At 42.0% G+C, this 15,549-nt stretch overlaps 1 protein-coding gene across 6 annotated transcripts in view; it reads right to left on the bottom strand.

Moving 5' to 3' along the window:
• Nucleotides 1–1,448: 1,448 nt before the first annotated feature.
• Nucleotides 1,449–15,549, bottom strand: part of ACIN1 (apoptotic chromatin condensation inducer 1) — a 152,561-nt gene continuing 138,460 nt past the window's right edge. For 2 of the 6 annotated variants that reach the window (XM_069761584.1, XM_069761613.1), the window contains 10 exons: nt 12,781–12,826; nt 12,254–12,405; nt 9,986–10,135; nt 9,363–9,549; nt 9,074–9,222; nt 8,774–8,881; nt 4,902–5,009; nt 4,494–4,794; nt 4,299–4,399; nt 1,449–4,227 (listed from right to left, as the gene is read on the bottom strand). In XM_069761584.1, coding sequence (XP_069617685.1) covers nt 3,949–4,227; nt 4,299–4,399; nt 4,494–4,794; nt 4,902–5,009; nt 8,774–8,881; nt 9,074–9,222; nt 9,363–9,549; nt 9,986–10,135; nt 12,254–12,405; nt 12,781–12,826 — 1,581 coding nt within the window. In that variant the 3' untranslated portion in view covers nt 1,449–3,948. Of the gene's footprint in view, nt 4,228–4,298; nt 4,400–4,493; nt 4,795–4,901; nt 5,010–8,773; nt 8,882–9,073; nt 9,223–9,362; nt 9,550–9,985; nt 10,136–12,253; nt 12,406–12,780; nt 12,827–15,549 lie in introns of those variants that run through there. The other 4 variants (XM_069761594.1, XR_011319801.1, XR_011319804.1 and 1 more) reach the window with 4 other exon arrangements.

The following is a 15,549-nucleotide window of genomic DNA, read 5'->3' as shown; positions in this document are numbered from 1 at the left end:
ATTACAGATTCATGTACAGGTTTTCTTGAAAAAGGCTTACAGGCCGAAACGTTGAAATGAAATTGTTACCTGTGAATTGATGCATAGAAGTTTTTTCCTACGTATCCGGTGTTACATATTTTTCCTCTAACGGATTTAACATTATTTGAAACGTTATTTCCCAATAAATTCACAAGAAAATTGCACTGACTTCCAATTGTGTGCCGGAGTTTTTTCTATCGATTCTACTATTTTTCTCCTGAGCACCTTATCTAAGGGCAGTGAGCACCTCATTTTCTATAGACTGTATTCCTGGATGCGCGCTTTGTAGCGCCGTGCTCACGTGACCTGTCGGCATTCCCCGGCCCCTGGGATCACGACCTCCTTCTGCCCAGATGAAGGGGTCTGCGAGCAGTACACCTCCGACGCTGCTTCCAGTGCCCTCATCTCTGCCATTCCCGCAGAGAACACGCAGAGGCTGACAGACCTGGGTAAGTTTCTTCAACCTGTAGGGTCCCGTGCCGGACAGGAACCCAAACTGGAGAGGCGTTCCTGTCCTGATGGTGGGCGGATCACCTCTCGTAGTGGGTGCGGTCGTAGAAAATTCGTCTGGAATTGGGAGTTACATTTTCCAGTGTTAGGCCAACCTAGCCCTCATTAGGCTTCGTCGATTGCGTATGTAGTTAACGTTATCGATGTTTATCCAATGTATGAGCCCACAGTGACCTACTCAAAGGAGCCCATCTTGTATCCAGTGGAAGATGGCTCAGCATGTGCAGAACGTGACACCCGCTGATTGGCTTGGGGAGAGACTTAGGCGGGTCTATAAGATTTGTGGAGTAGCGATCACCATGACAAAGGGAATGCTTCCCTTTGGTTGGAGTTTTATTTTGCCAATACATTATGGACTTCACGGATGTATATCTCCATGTGGAATACTGTGATCGAAGGGGGCGATTTGGGTGCTAGTAAGGTGCTCTTCCAACTCATTCTAATGATGCGTTTTAAAACATGATTTGTGATTTATATGTATAATTGTATTTATACGTCCATCATTGGTTGTTAAGGGGTGATATTTACACTTTATGTGGGGTTATTGTGCAATGTATATTGTGCTCGATAAAGAGCTCTTTTGATCGAAATGTCGCAACTGGAAGCGGAATAAAAGTGATGCAAATTCACCAACTTGTGAGGCGCTGTCGTTATTTGGCATTTCTACGTTTGCACAAAAACTTCAAAATTTATGAAGCTGCAACTAATGAAACCCCCAAACACCACCACACAAAAACAGTGAACACAATACTTTGAAAAGGGCTCAAATTAAAAGACTAATGCGTAAATTAAAAACAAAGGCGTAAAAGCAGTAGTGAATTGGACTCTAAGAGCTTTTCTTCTAAACCATTCGGATTATGCAATATTTCACCAAAATAAACCTTTCACTTTTGTTGTAGAGAATATGCAACATCCAGTGGGAAGAAAGTAATAGAATTTATTGCATATTTACATTACTTTTCATGGTTTTCTCTCGTCAAGTTTATACAGTACAAAAATCCAACGCTCAATGGCTGCATATTTCTTATCCATGTGGTGATAATTCATATAAACGCCAATGTATTACTATGCTGTGCATATAAAACGTTGCATTTACCCATTTCTTAGCAGGCTTTTCGCTATCTGCGGGGAAGACTTCCTTCAAGATTAAACCCAAACACCTTGTATGTCTTTAGAAGTCACAATTGTCTTGGTGCAAGACTCAGCCTTACACGCCTTGCATGAAAAAAGAACCATACCGATGCATATAAATAGGGCACTTCATTAGTTTCAATCAAAAGCAACCAAAGCTGTGCTCTCAATTCCTTATATTAAAACTTTTTATCAACCTCATTTTCAATAGTGTTATTTACAATATAAAACAAAGAATGTGCATCAATATAAAATCATTATGGTAGAAATCAATAATTTAGACCGGTTCACTATCTGATTTTTTTTTTTTATATGCTGCCACCACCACATGCCATCCTATAATATATACTCTATTTTAACATAGAAAGCCAGTAGTGAGCAACTTGCCAGATTTCAGTGTGAAATTCAGATGTATTAGACAAGTTTTCATTTTGCACCTATCAGGTAAACTCCATTAGGAAAAAAAAAAAACTTTATACAAACCTAAAATATTTTAGCAGCTTTAAACCCAGTGGTCAATTATTCAGCGACGTGGGTGCATAAGCCACCAATATTCATTGAATTAGGGGTGTGAGGGTATTTTATGTATCACCACATATCAAAATGTATGACAAGACGCAAATACAGTAACAGACCAGCAACCTAATCAACCAATACTACAAGTTTGTCTCATTAGTAAATACATTCGTAATATTGGGTGATTAAGGAGAGAATAAACCAAATACAGGTCAGGACACATGAACTGTACTAACACAATGCAATAAATCATCTATTATACATTGCAAGTGGTGTCTCAGACAGGTAAAAGACATCGGAGATATAAAACTAATGCAGATTTTTATTTTCTGATAATCCACTTCATTTATAATAAAAAATAAAAGGAACACAATTAAAAAAAAAAAATTAGGTAAGATGCCACATATGGCAAAAAGAAGGATAAAGTAACCGGCTGCCTGACATTGTGCGGCACAAGGTTACCAGAGGGAGGAGCCTCATTGCACAAACTTTTCGGAGAGTCCAATGACGGGGGAAAATGACAATCTGAATGACTATTCAGAAAGTAGAAAGAAAGCTAAAGAATATGGAAAAGAAATGTTCGAGGAGAGAAACAGACAAGGTTCTGATGGGATTTTGAATACAGGGAGACAGTATTGTGAATCCATTAGCAGGATGCAGTCTCCTTGCCTGAGTGTTTCTTACAAAAGAAACAATATGCTTGTGAAGGGGCCTGGTGAATAAGGCTCCTTTCAACACCTGCACAGTTATAAAACCTGTACCACCACCTGCCCTGGACAGGGGTATAGCAGCTGGGGAGACACGTTACACTAGGGCTGGGCGATTATTCAGTGTTTTCGGATTTGGGTCGGGGTGAGTTGAAACTACAGCGGTGCGCCGAGGGGACCATGTAGTGACCTAGTAAATCTAGAAGGGTTGCCGAGGACAGTGCTAGGGAAGGAAGAGGTTTTAGAGCGAGGAGGCGCCATGATGTACGATTCTGTAGTCATGCATGCAGTCATCCTGCGGAGGCTCAGAGCTACGGCTGTTGCTTGTACTTTGACCGGGTCAGAGCATCATTGTTGATTGTTGCGTGGTCTACATGAAAGTTCACGCTGCTGCAACTCACACCGAGCCTCAGCAAAACTACCACAAACATGACAATGCAGACTCCTACACAGGAATCTGGCTACATCACCTATCACAGGATAATGTGTGAGCGCTACGTATTACACTATGAACATCAGATTTTTTTTTATCAGTCACGTTATTCTGCATATATCAGTACATGATGTACTATAGGCACAGGTAAAATATTACTAGTATACTGTGACTGCAGATGCCATGTTCACATAATCTTGAATATCGTGTAACATCTGATGTTCTGAAGTCATAGTATATCACATACTCCATGTAATATAGTATTTGCACAGAGGATACATGTGTGCGTTACTAGTCACGTACTTACTATGGCCAGCATTCTCCAAGTAGTCACGCTGCATGGCTACAGAGGCAAGCAGCGCATGTACAGTATACAGATGAAGACAAAGCCAATATTCTCACACTGCACATGCACTGGTTGCTGCTAAAGCTGCACTATATTTAAGTACGCCAGCCACATCACCACAAGTCTGTTCTTCAGAATGTGTTGGGGGGGGGGGGAAAAAAAAAAAAAAAAAAAAAAGGTGATCGGCATATTTAGTCATTTAGGATAATAAAAAAAAAAAGAAGATTTTAATTTCAGGAAGAAAAAGAAAAAAAAAAATTGCCCAGCCCCATTTCAGATTACAGTCAACGTCGTCCTCCCCTATCTCTCACTGGCGTACTCCTGCTGCGACTCCTGCTGTGTCTTTTAGGATCTCTACGTTCCCGCTCACGAGGGTGTTCTCTGCTGTGCGCTCTCCTTTTTTCTCTCTCCGCTTCCCGTGCTCGCTCTCTGCTTTTTTCTGCCTCTTTTCCTCTTTCCTTTGCTCGCTCTTTTCTTTCTTCCTCTTCTTGCTCTTCCTTTTCTTTACGCCGCTTCTCTCTCTCCTTTGTTCGTTCAGCCCTGTCTGCTAGCTTCTTTACAATCTACAAGAAGAATTGGACATGAGTTTAAAATAGACTAAGGTTCCATTTTTAAAGATTTGCACACCTCATACCTGATCATCTGTGAGGGGCAGCCAATATATACAAGGGGCAGCTTTGGTTTTGTGGAATAGGTCATCCAAAAGTTTAGCTGGAGGTTCCTCTTGAACTTTCTCTGTAAATGGAAAATTATTTTAGTTTTTTTGTTAGAGAGCAGCTTCTCGCCTTACCAAACATGTAAGTACATAAAGTATTACACTGGTAGATACCTTTTTTTTCATTCTTTTTTTCTTTGGACTTGGCATGCTCTTTACGGCGCCTGTCTCTGGAACGTGACCTGGGACCCTCCCGAATTTTATCTCGATCCCATTCTCGTTCTGATCGAGTTCGTTCCCTCCTCTCCATCTCGCGTTCCCTTTCAGCCCACTGTTCTCGAACACCCCGCTCATGTTCTCTGTGTTCACCTCGTAAGAGAGGACCATGTGTGTGAGAGTGAGAATGTTGGTGGGGGGGCTCCTCTGGTTTTGGTTCCGGTGGTCTCTCTGGAAGAAGACCTCTGTGGAAGTCCAACTAAAAGCAATGACAATAATAACTAGAAGTTATTAAGAGCAGACAGTGCAAAACATTGTGACTAAACATCACTTCAGAACAAACATATACAGCTCTAGAAGTTTTACCTCATCTTGTTCTGCATAGTCTGCAGACAAGAATTTGGGATTGGATTGTGGCCATCTCACTCCATGAAGAGAGTTCCTGGTAGTAACCGCTTCTTCTACTGTAGAATACTGGAAACAAGTGACAAATTTAGAAAGAAGGACTGCAAATGCCACGAAGACTGACAGTGTTGCCTAAATATCAGGTACACAGAATGAAATTTAAAGTTTACGAATAGCGATGAATGAATGTGCTCAGATAAGATGTTATCCGGGCATGCTCGGGTGCTAGTGTCTTCGGCGTGCTTGAAAAATAGGTTCCAAGTCCCTGCTGCTTCATGTCTCATGGCTGTTCGACAGCCACAACACATGCAGGGATTACCTATTTGTTAGGCAATTCCTGCAAGTGTTGTGGCTGTTCAACAGCCGTGAGACATGAAGCCGCAGGGACTTGAACATATTTGAGCACGCCAAAGAAACTTCGAACACGAGTGTACGCGGATCACACCTTATCATTCGCTCATCACTACTTACAAACGCCAACAAAAACAAAACCTAACTGAAGAGGCATGCATATAAGCAATAACTAAGAGGATAACAGCATAGATCCATTATTAACTTCAATATAGGCCATACTTTGGATTGCATCACTAACAGGCTCGGCACTTCACCATCTATGTATTATAACCCCCATACAGTGCCAAAAATGAAAAACTTAAGCATACGAAAAGGAAAACCATTATGTGTTGTACTAAGTGCTTGTATTCCACAACATCATCTCTTGTAACCCGGTGCTATACCTGTCATTCCGGCAAAATGGTCATGAATTGACAGCTTCACATTACCAGGTCACTTGGAAGAGGGGCGTGTCGATATACATTTGGATAAGGTCAGCACTGATAGGCTAGTGTCTGACTGTAGGGACAGTATAGATCAATCCGAGGACATCAAAAAGTCAATTTACCAATAATGTATCTTTATTGTAGAAGACCAGACATACAGTAAGCCAACGTTTCGGCCACAGTTGGCCTTTATCAAGGCGATAATCTGTATGGTGGTACAGGAAGTGAAGCTGGTGAATTGAGAAACGTGTGGTCCAAGATGCAGCCGCAATAAGGGATGCGGCTGCATCTTGGACCCCGCGTTTCTCAATTCACCAGCTTCACTTCCTGTACCACCATACAGATTATCGCCTTGATAAAGGCCAACTGTGGCCGAAACGTTGGCTTAAGGTACGGTCACACTTAGCGACGCTGCAGCGATATAGACAACGATGCAGATCGCTGCAGCGTCGCTGTTTGGTCGCTGGAGAGTTGTCACACAGACAGCTCTCCAGCGACCAACGATGCCGAAGTCCCCGGGTAACCAGAGTAAACATCGGGTTACTAAGCGCAGGGCCGCGCTTAGTAACCCAATGTTTACCCTGTTTACCATTGTAAAAGTAAAAAAAAAACAAAAAAAAAAAAAAACACTACATACTTACATTCCTGTCACGTTCCCCAGCGTCAGCTTCCCTGCACTGTGTAAGCGCCGGCCGGAAAGCAGAGCGGTGACTTCACCGCTGTGCTCTGCTTTACGGCCGGCCGGCGCTGACACTGGGGGACGCAGGGAAGCTGACGCTGGGGAACGTGACAGGAATGTAAGTATGTAGTTTTTTTTTTTTTTTTTACAATGGTAACCAGGGTAAACATCGGGTTACTAAGCGCGGCCCTGCACTTAGTAATCCGATGTTTACCCTGGTTACCAGTGAAGACATCGCTGGATCGGCATCACACATGCCAATTCAGCGATGTCAGCGGGTGATCCAGCAACGAAATAAAGTTCTGGACTTTCAGCAACGACCAGCGATGTCACAGCAGGATCCTGATCGCTGCTGCGTGTCAAACACAACGATATCGCTAACCAGGACGCTGCAACGTCACGGATTGCTATCGCTCTACAGTCGCTAAATGTGACGGTACCTTTACTGTATGTCTGGTCTTTACAATAAAGATACATTATTGGCAAATTGACTTTGATGTCCTCGGATTGATCTATACTATTACAAATTTTTTTTCTGAGGACTACATAATATTTTTCAAATTTATTGATCTTGATCCCCTTGATCTGTTTTTGACTGTAGGGACACACCCCAACTGGTGACAGCAAATTGTCAATTTATTCATATATTTCACCATGTCCGTAGAAGTCCGATGAAAATGGAAAAGATTTAACCCAAATTGGTAAAAGCCATTACGAGTAATAAAACAATAGTTTTTCAGTTGGAGCAACACTGGAAAAATGTTTCAATAACATGCAAAACATAGTAGGTACCCACAAAGTGTTATTAATAAAAAGGACAACTCATAGTAAAAAAAAAAAAAAAGCACCATTGTTGGAAAAATAAAATTGTTATGGATCTATACAAGTTTGGGATTGCAGTTATCGTATTAAACTGATACTGTAAAAAAAAGAAAATGGCTCAATTTCCTCCTTTCCGCCGCACTTGCAATTTTTCCCTTACATTATATGGTAAAATGAATTAAGCATAAATTTTCCCAAAATAGGTGTTAAAGATTAGTTGAGAAAAAATATAAAAATTGTATTAATTCAGAGTAACACTTATTGAAGCAAGAAAAATTGGAGAATATTAGAACAGGATTATAGCTAAAAGAATAATATACCCAAGTGGGACTGCACACTAAGAGCTAGTGTAAGAAATTATATATCAAGCACCATAAACAATTCATATAGGAACCAAAACTGCATCAGCGTACCATATAGTCCCAAAAGAGGTCATACTTAAATACGATGGAACCCTGAAAATGCAGCAACAGCAATTCAAAGAGGTGCTATAATGCGTGATGTGCAATTTAGCAAAGAGAGATTAAAGTGCATGTGCAAGCGCTTTAACTCACATAGTATAGATAAGATGAGCCCCGGCCTACCGCCTCAACGCGCTTTTCGCCGGTCTTCATCAGGAGGCGTGGCCTATAATCGCCCGTGTGCCAGTTTATGTAGTAGGTTTAGCCCATTAGAAGTGTCCGCTATTTAGTGATGTTGGTCGGGGAGGCGCATGACGGTAAGATGAAAGGAGTTTTTCAAAACTACACATGCGTCAGGTGTTTGGTGGATGAGCACTTTTTTTCACTGAATATTTATTTTTATACGTCGTATTTCCTCTGACTTTGTGGGATCATTTTTTAATTATTCACTTTGAATATAAAACAAACATGCCAATCTGTGTTCTGTACCAATAATTTTTGGATTCCTACTGTGGCTCACCCACCAATTGCAGCCTTTATTTGCATGGCTGGAATGGAGTTGTTTGGTTTTAATGCTAATATTTATTTCTGAATAGAAGATATTTTTTGATAATGTGTTATCTTGACAACTCCCTAAAAAAAAAAAAAAAAAAAAAAAAAAAGACTACACTCATTTATCTGGTGCATTATGGCCCACATTAATTAAGACGTTTTAGGCAGTTTTCAGGTATAGCACACAAATATGTCAGAAAAGTTTTGCAGAACTGAGAAGTTTTGGCGTCCTAATGTTAACCTGAAGTGTACTGCAGTAGATCTCGGCCAGAGTCGCACAACTCTTAATTTAGTGGCGTGCTCCTCTTAATGAATTAGGAGTATCTTACTCCTGCGCACCCCTTCAGTAAGATTGGCTTTTACAACGCCGGTCTTTAGGAATCAGGCCTTGTGTTAATTTAAAGATTGTTGGGTAAAGCTGAGGACTGCACAATCTTACGGTTTAATGACCACTGTATATAGCCACTTAAGCACTCCGCTACTCAGCTTTTGATGCCATATAGTCATGCTATACTGTATCGCAGATGGATTGGGGGGGGGGGGGGGTATAGGGACTAAGAAAAACAAAATTATGAGTGCAATATATTGGCCCAAGCTTACCGTAACATAACAGTGAGATTTAATCTTGTCTATCCAGAAATGATCTTCTACAATAGCACCGGTACGTGAAAGCAATTCTTTAAGTTGCCCCAAAGTGAAGGGTCGGACCTGTAGGGGAAATTTGCATATTAGATTCCTGATGGCGTCGTATGGGTAACAAAATAACGACTATATTCCGTACTGCACAACTTACACTCCGGTAACTTGGTGTTATGGAAGGTTTTCCCCAACTCAGCATGGAGTGCTGTCCCAATTAATAGGTGTCAGTGTGTGCAGCTTCTAATAACCTTGAAAACTTACCAGATTACAAATATGTACAATACAGCTTGGTTTTCGTCGAGGAGGTGACGGCTGCTGAGATGCAGTGCGCACTGGATCGTCAATTGTTATAGAAACACCCGTCTTTTGTTGACTGATCGATCGCCTCAATAAAGTGTCTCCTAGCGTCACTGTTAAAGGGTGGAAAAGTTAAAAATGAAGGAGGGAAAAAAACAAGAACAAAAACCCTGCAACATTTTTCTTTCAAGATGACAGGAAAACGCTACCTTTCCGTCAGTGAATATTTTCCTTGAGAATTATTAAAACTTACCTCGGACTTCTGCTTGTGCTGGGCTTTCTGGTAATGGCTTCTTTACTTCCTGTTCACTGGAGGGAGGGGATGGCGCTCTCTCCACTGGAACGAGCTCCGGTTCAGTGCTAGGTGCATCCTCGGTCTGATTTGGATAGGTCACCTCATCTTCTTCCTGCCCGTTTTCTTGAACCTCAGCAGGCACAACCTGGCCATACAAGGAAGCATGTTAAAATCTGAACTGTTAAACCTACATTGCCACCCATCACAGTGATGATGCAGAACAATATGCAGACAGCATGCTTTAGAGCACAGAAGAACTTTGCAGACTGATGTTTCATCTACAACTATATGATTATTCTGGGCTTTCCAGCCAAGTGATTGGTCCTAACCAGCCACTGACAGCTACTTCTGTACGCACACTTATACAGGTCGGCTGCCAATCACTGACCGGGCCACCCACTGTGCTGAAAAGCCTAGAATATGCAGGGATGTGAATGAGTAAAGCTCATTACACGGACTCTGTACCCATACAACTATATATCAGATCCCCTGGTCTAAACCATGCTACCTGCAGACTGGACACCATTTTTAAAGGTGACCTGTTCCCTTTAGCAAGACTTTGGAGGAACTGGATTGTCTACCTGTGTAACTGTCCTGCAAATTTTCAGCCCTTTGTCATGGGAGTTGTCATCTTCATTTCGTTCACTTTCATCTTCAGAAATACGGGCATCATCAGCATGGAGATCTACCACTGCTTCTTGCTTGATTTCTTTTATCTCCGGGATTAAACTCTGAAAGGATAATGAAAATGTGAGAAGTGCAGAGTTCGGTACATACAAACCAGAGTTTCATTTCAGACACTCAATAGTGACTGCCCAGATGTAGGGAATATATGTATATGTGTTTCAAATTATTATGCAAACTGGATATAAGTGTCAAAGATTTACCGTATTTTCTGGTGTATAAGACGAACCCCAACTGTTCCATATAAAATATGGAATTTGGGATATACCCGCCGTATAAGACGGGGGTCATCTTATACGCCCAGTCATCTTATACGGTGTGTGGTACCCAGGGTCACCCCTTCGACGAACTCTGGCTCTCAGCGCTGCAAGCGTCTGCCTCCGTTCCTAAAAATGCAGTGAGTGAAGGACCTTCGATGACGTCGCGGTCACGTGAGCAGCCAGGGTTCGTCGGAGGGGTGAGTATATCCATATTTGTTTTCTTTATTTTTTATATGAATATGGATCCCAGGGCCTGAAGGAGAGTCTCCTCTCCTTCAGACCCTGGGAACCATCCAGGATCGCTCCGTGCACCCATACCCGGCGTATAAGACGACCCACCGACTTTTGGGACAATTTTTAGGGGTTAAAAAGTAGTCTTATACGCTGGAAAATACGGTAATTGTTTTGTTTTTTAAATAAACTCGTGGATGATATTGTGTTTCAGGGCTCAATGGTTCACTGAAATCAGTCTTAAATGCATGTGATAATTAGTTTTCCAGGTGATTCTAATTAAAGGAAAACTACTTAATGTTCCACATTATTAAGCAGGCCACAGGTTTCAAGCAATATGGGAAATAAAAAGGATCTCTCTGCTGCCGAAAAGCATCAAATATTGCAATGCCTTTAGCAATGCCTTGGTCAAGGGATGAAAACATTAGATATTTCCCGAAAACTTAAGCGTGATCATCATACTGTGAAGAGATTTGTGGTCGATTCTGAGCACAGACGTGTTCGTGCCGATAAAGGAATAATGAGGAAGGTTTCTGCCAGGAAAGTTCATTGGATTAAGAGAGCAGCTGCTAAAAAGCCATTACAAAGCAGAAAACAGATATTTGAAGCTGCTGGAGCCCCTCAAACCTCAAGGTGTAGGATCCTTCAAAGGCTTGCGGTGGTGCATAAACCTACTATTCGGCCACCCCTAAACAGTGTTCACAAGCAGAAACGGTTGCAGTGGGCCCAGACATACAAGACGACTCATTTTCAAACAGTCTTGTTTACTGATGAGTGTCAAGCAACCCTGGTCCAGGTGGATGTAGTAGTGGATGGTTGGTGGATGTCCCAACAAGGTTCCTGAAGGTGTGAAAATGACCTCTGCAAAGTAAATAGAGTTTCTAACTGACAACTTTCTTCCATGGTATAAAAAGCAGAAACGTGCCTTCAGGAGCAAAATCATCTTCATGCATGACAATGCACCATCTCATGCTGCAAAGAATACCTGAGTCATTGGCTGCTATGGGCATAAAAGGAGATAAACTCATGGTGTGGCCACCATCTTCCACTGACCTCAACCCTATAGAGAACCTTTGGAGAACCATCAAGCAAAAGATCTATGAGGGTAGGTGGCAGTTCACATCTAAACAGCAGCTCTGGGAAGCTATTCTGACTTCATGCAAAGAAATACAAGCAGAAACTCTCCAAAAACTCACAAGTTCAATGGATGCAAGAATTGTGAAGGTGATATCAAAGAAGGGGTCCTATGTTAACATGTAGCTTGGCCTGTTAGGATGTTTTGGAGGTAAATAGATTTTTGTTCAGTGAATGTGACCTCCTAATGCTGCAAATACCACAAATGAGCATTTTCACTTCTTTAATACATATCAAATGTTTAGAAATTCTACTGTGCCTAATAATTTGTAACAATGCATTTTGAGTTTTTATTCATTTTGGAGATTATACTGTTATCATTGGGAGGTTTATTCAATAAAATTCGATGTATAATCTAGCGGGTGATGACTTATTAGACTGACTCATTTGCAACGACCATTTAGGGAAAAAAAAAAAAAAATCACAAGAAAAATATCATTTGCATAATAATTTGGAACATGGTGTATATGCACATTATGTAAATGATGCTTTAATAACATGTATGTGGGCATGAGATGTACCTACAGGATTAACGCCTACCTTCAGAGACTCTGTAGAGATACTAATAGAGGGCTTTTTCTGTGTGGTGGCAGTACTGGCACCCCATCGCCTTCGCCGTGCAGGGTGTGCTCCCTCGCTGTCACTGTTTGTAGTAGATGCTGGAGAAGGCTGACTCGAACACTTTGTAGCTGCTTTACAGAAGGCAAAAAAATGCAAAATTAAAAAACAGCTATATAGAAGAAGGGCTCTTTATGTTATACATGCTTTTCTGAATTCTTCCATGTCGTGTTTCAATGACAAGCAAGACAATGATTGGGGTAAACCAGCTTTATGCTTAGCGGCAACCCATATCAGCCGGAGTGGGTTCGTAAAAAATTGATTTTATCGTAGAAATTCAAACACGAAGACACAGGTAGAGCTAGTACTGGATTTTAGCTTACACACATGGAAGAATCTTTATTCACATGTCTTCCGTTAGACGCATCCATAGCAAGTTCATAATAAAAGCCACATTTTCAATAGGAAATAGAAGAAAACTACTAGAATAAGCCATGATGGCTACTTACATATAACAGAGATCTTCCGCTTAAATGTTCTTGGGGGCGTTGTGCCCTAAATGTAGAAGGACAAGGGGTAGAGAGAAAGGAGGAAGGGGATGGAGGCAATATGACACCCCAGGGAGAAAGATAAACGGTTAATCAATTAAATACAAACAATTACAAAAAAAATTGTTTATAAGCAAAAGGATAGGAAAAAAAACAAACAAAAAAAACAAAAACAATAAATTGCAGGTAAATCAAGACAAACCCACCACACTAGGTGTAAGACTAGATTACAGAGCACAAGATGGGATGAAGTTACTGAAATCTTATATGTAAAAAGACCACATTCCCCAAAGGCAGATGTATGCCCCCTCCAGAGGGATGGATTGTAAAGCGACAGTAATACCCAGCCATATCCCGAGTCCCGTGCCTCTATAGAGCTACTGCCACAATCGCTTGGCAGCCTCATTTCAGCACAGAACAAACGTTTTGGTTGTTGAGATGCCAAAGATCAGAAACTTCTATCCCCCGACATTATCTGTTGGGGAAAGAGTCGGGAGGCTTTCATTTGCATTAGGCTAGGTTCACATTGCTTTAGGGCAATCCGTTAAGCGTATAGCGAAAGCGGATTGCGCTAACGCAATGTTTATTTTGGGTCCGCGTTCGCCGTCCCCGCTAGCGCAGATCCCCGATTTGCGGTAGTGAGGGACGGACCTCGGACGCTGCAAGCAGCGTCCAAGGTCCGTCACATAAGAACGGCACATCGCTAGCGCGTGCCGAAAATGGCATGCGCTAGCGATGCGCTACAGGCACAAATCACATTGCTGTCAATGGGTGCGCTAACGGACCCGTTGCACGGCGTTAATTGCGACATTTTCGCCGTGCAACGCAGTCCGTTAGCGTTAACCCATTAATGCAATGTGAACCTAGCCTTAGAATGTCATCCAATATGGAAGACTAGCATGACAATTAGTGCTTGCAATTCATCAGCTTGAAGTCTAATTTGTATAGAAGGGCTTTTCTAAATGTTTCAGGAACATTGGAAAAGGTCATAAAACACTCATATCACCATACGAGAAAGGGGGTCATATCTGGGGCTCATGCCTAGCTCAAGAACAGGGCCGTATTTCCACCTGTTTAGGGGAGAGCTGGTTGTCTACGCTCTAAGTCTACGATCACACTTGTGCACCAGGGCTCTGTGCACGGCTGCGACTTCCTCCCTGAAGCCCCGCACTTCTGTTTAGGTCCGCCTACTTCTGCATGCGTCCTGCATACCCATCTTTAACATTGGGCACGCAGGACATGTGGATGTATGTGGATGCATCGTTTTGACGCGACCGCCGACCGCACTGGAATGCAACTTGTTGTCAAAACGACGCATCCGCATGTCCTGCGTCCCCAGTGTTACAGATAGGCACACAGGATGCATGCAGAAGTAGGAGGACCTATACGGAAGTACCCAGCCGTCCACAGAACCCCGGTATGCAAGTGTGAACGTAGCCTAAAATAAATGGTTCACGGGGAGAATGCGAACGTGATCACTGCATTTAACAGTAAGGGTATGTGCATATGATAAGTGTTTATAGCACACATTTCTGCATTAAAAACCTTTTTTTTGCCACTTAGCAGGAAAAAGATCTGAAATTGCTTCAAATCTGCAAGGAAAAAAATACAGAAATAAGCAGATTTCTGAAATCTCAGTCACTTTGATGGTACCAAAAAATGCTTCAGTTAGTGCAACAATACTGCATGGAAAAATGTGGAAAAAAAAAACGTGTACATACCCTTACTTGTGTGTATAAACTTTAGAACATTTGCACCCACACTGGAAAAAAACAAACCAAAAAAATGGTTACCCCCCCCCCCCCCTGTACATGTAGTGCGCATGTCGCGTCTCTCCTTTTATGTGGACTCCGGCAGTGAGCCCACATCTTTCCTGGCACATGTCAGCTATTTAAAAAGCTGACATGTGCCCGGAACAGCCACGGGTGGAATCTCAATCCACCTGCAGCTATTAGCCAGTTAAATGCCGCTGTCAAACTGACAGCGGCATTTAACGCGCGCTTACGGCCATCAGGCCGGAAATCCGCCCATCGGTGACCCCCTATCACATGATCGGCAGGTCACCGATGGATTGGCATGACAACCAGAGGGCTCCTGGAGACCTCTATGGTTGTCACTGCCGGCTTGCTGCCAGTGGACGGTACTCATAGCAAGTGAGTAATTCTGCTACATGCAGGTGATCTGATTATCGCCTGTGTGTAGCAGAGCCGATTGGGTCATGGCAGCTTCTATTCTCCCATGGAGACTATTGACACATGCCAAAAAAAAAAAAAAAAAAAAAATGGGGAAAAAAAGTTTTAAAAAATATAAATGTTCAATTTGCCCTCCTTTCGCCCCCAACATCAGCTCAGCACGCAAAAATTAAGCCCTCACCCAGCCGGAGATCATGAAAAATAGAATCGCTACGGGTATGAGAAAATGGCGAATTTTTAAAAAAAACTTTGGATTTTTTTTCACCACTTAATGAAACTTTACATGTTTGTTTGGTGTCTCAACTCGCAATGATCTGAAGAATCATAAAGGCTGGCCAGCTTTAGCCTTTGGTGAACATGGTAAAAAAAACAAAAAAAAACAAAACAAAACATAAGAATCCCCAAAACCATTGTGAAATTGCACTTTTTTGCAATTTCACCGCACTTGGAATTATTTTCCTCTGTTTGAGTACACAATATGGTTAAAACCAATGGTGTTGTTCAAAAGTACAACTCATCCCGCAAAGAACAAGCCCTC

The sequence above is a fragment of the Ranitomeya imitator genome, chromosome 1 (genome assembly GCF_032444005.1).
Source record: "Ranitomeya imitator isolate aRanImi1 chromosome 1, aRanImi1.pri, whole genome shotgun sequence".
NCBI classification, from domain to species: Eukaryota; Metazoa; Chordata; class Amphibia; order Anura; family Dendrobatidae; genus Ranitomeya; species Ranitomeya imitator.
Note: the sequence above shows the minus strand (reverse complement) of the source record. Positions and strands in the feature narration are given on the sequence as shown.